Source organism: Nanorana parkeri, unplaced genomic scaffold, assembly GCF_000935625.1.
Source record: "Nanorana parkeri isolate BGI_ZX_2015 unplaced genomic scaffold, ASM93562v1 scaffold773, whole genome shotgun sequence".
NCBI lineage: Eukaryota > Metazoa > Chordata > Amphibia > Anura > Dicroglossidae > Nanorana > Nanorana parkeri.
The window spans coordinates 328,227-330,531 of record NW_017307041.1 but is presented as its reverse complement, the minus strand read 5'-3'; the positions used below and the strand labels follow the sequence as shown (position 1 = coordinate 330,531).

General features: G+C 38.5%; 1 protein-coding gene across 1 annotated transcript in view; it reads left to right on the top strand.

Annotated features, from left to right (window-relative positions):
• The window catches only part of YWHAB (tyrosine 3-monooxygenase/tryptophan 5-monooxygenase activation protein beta), a 20,752-nt gene extending 18,863 nt beyond the window's left edge, over nucleotides 1-1,889 (top strand). Inside the window, exon 6 of the mRNA XM_018564702.1 lies at nucleotides 1,148-1,889. Within this exon, the coding sequence (XP_018420204.1) occupies nucleotides 1,148-1,204 (57 nt within the window). The 3' untranslated portion in view covers nucleotides 1,205-1,889. The remainder of the gene's footprint in view (nucleotides 1-1,147) is intronic.
• Nucleotides 1,890-2,305: the final 416 nt, after the last annotated feature.

Sequence of the window (2,305 nt, the reverse complement as noted above, 5' to 3'; positions counted from 1 at the left end):
CTCCTTTTTGGTTCGTCTTCTGATTGACAGCAGGGAGTGGGTGGGTGTAATAGCCAGCCTGCTATTGCAGTTTGAAATAGCCAATAGCAGGCTGGCTATTGCTCCCAGCCACTGCATGCTGCATTTACATTCAGCTACCTCAGTAGGCAGCTGTCATTCCCCAGTGAAGTGGAAATGTGACACTAGGGGTGTGATTTACTAACCTAAACACACGCATGCACTAGGTGCGTGTGATTTTTACACAGCAAAACGTATTTATCAACCAAAAAGTCTCTAAAAGCATATTTCCACTAATGCCATATATGGAAAAATCATGCACATGATGCATATATAATGCTGCTTCACAGTTTTTAGACAAAAATGGTTAGCTCATGCATTTACATTCCTGCATTCATCAACGCAAGCAACACAACATAGAGCTAATTTACACAACATCACCTTGCAATTCATTGCAGGGCTTTGCACAACACACCTGCTGGGTGTGTACACACTACAAAGGTGTTTAGATTCCACCCATAGATCATGCTGGGAGGGAACACACTACAGAGGTGTATACATGTTCGTGGTGTGTTTATAAGGTTAGTAAATCAACCCCTAGGGGTCTAAAAGACTCCTCCTGTCACCTCTAATGTGCCATCACATAGGGGCTTGTTAAATCAAATAAAAAATACCAAAGAAAAAAGTCCCTATGCGAACGCATGCACACACATGGAAACGCAAGTTGTTTCCATTGTCGCCTATGTATGAAATCGACGATTACGCCAATTTCATGTTTTTTAAAAGGTTGGATATTTTATTATATTGGCTTGAAGTTTTTAAATTCAGATTATTTTAAATCCATGAAACTGATTTAAAATGTCTAATATAATACATACAATTATTGAAAGAAAAAATTAAAATTTGTGAAAAAGTACATTTTGACACTCACGCGCACACACTCTCACGATGTATGTATTACCATTGAATGGAATCTTCACCTTCATAGGTGCTGCTCAGATCCAACACTTTCTCCTGTGTCCATCCTCTGTTGCCACCATAGCGTTTTAGTTTAGTAGGGTAGGAGTGTCCTTTAAATTTAACACTGGCATTATTATTCATAGTAGACAAACTCTTGTGCTGCAACTAAAGTGCTGTTTTTATCTTCCAGCTATGGACCTCAGAACAACAGAACGACGAGGCTGAGCCTGGAGAGGGAGACAACTAACAACTGCCACGCATCAATTATAATTTTTTGTTTTTCTTTATTTGGTTCACCATCACTCTGTATTGTATATCCCCTTTGTGCGACCAGTAAAGAGAATAGTACATCGACTTTCACAACTTCCGTGTAGCAGAACATTTTGTGGATTAAGAAGTAAATCAGGCATTTTACAGGAGACAAATGTAACTTTTTATGTATATATGGTATATTCTATCTGTATATCATATATATAAGGTTCAAGTATGTAATTAGATCTTGTGTGATTTAAGTTTTCTTTTTTAAACTGAACACTGTGATTATGGGACTTTGTTGCTAAAAAAAAAAGAAATCACTCTAGATTCGGATTTTTCCCCAATTCATATGACGTTTTAGGACAAAAAGTCGAAGTACAATTCTGTTGTATGTGTAACAAATGTTAACATACTGTAACCATTGGGATGAGTTGACTTCTATGCTGTTTGAGGTTTGCTCTTTGTAATGATGATGCATTTGTCTGAGCTGAATGCTACATCTGGAAGCCTCATTTTTAAGCCTGAATATAATCTTTTGGCATCATGTTGCATCTTTTGGATTGATATGTGCACTTTTTTTTTTAGTTCAGCTTTGAGAAATGTCACCGAAAGGTGGCAAGCCATTTTTGGATGGTTGCCAGCTCATTCACTCACCTGTATGTAGGCTTCTTAAAAAAAGGTTCCCAGGAAAGGTAAACTTTAAGATTCGTAATCTCCAGCCCTCGGCTCAATAACGTCCACTGAATAATGTGTAGGGTTGGAGCCCTTATCTGAGATTGGCTTTGTTAGGTGGAACTGGTTCTTTAGGACGACGCTGCCATGGGTTCTCTTGGAACTAGGAGCAGTTTATGGCAGCACCTTGCTCAATAACCTGTTTCTCATTACGGCTGATTTTTTTTTTTAATCGAAGTTCTCAGGCTCCAAACAGACCTTGCTGATCTGTTGTCTGTTAATCATTGAACATTACCTCCTTTTTAGACTGTTTTCTAGCACGCCCTATTTAAATCTCCTGGGCACTCTAGAGACATTATCTGCCATGGCTCATGACCATCTAGCCTATGTGTATCTTGTCATTTACATCAAGCAAACTGAT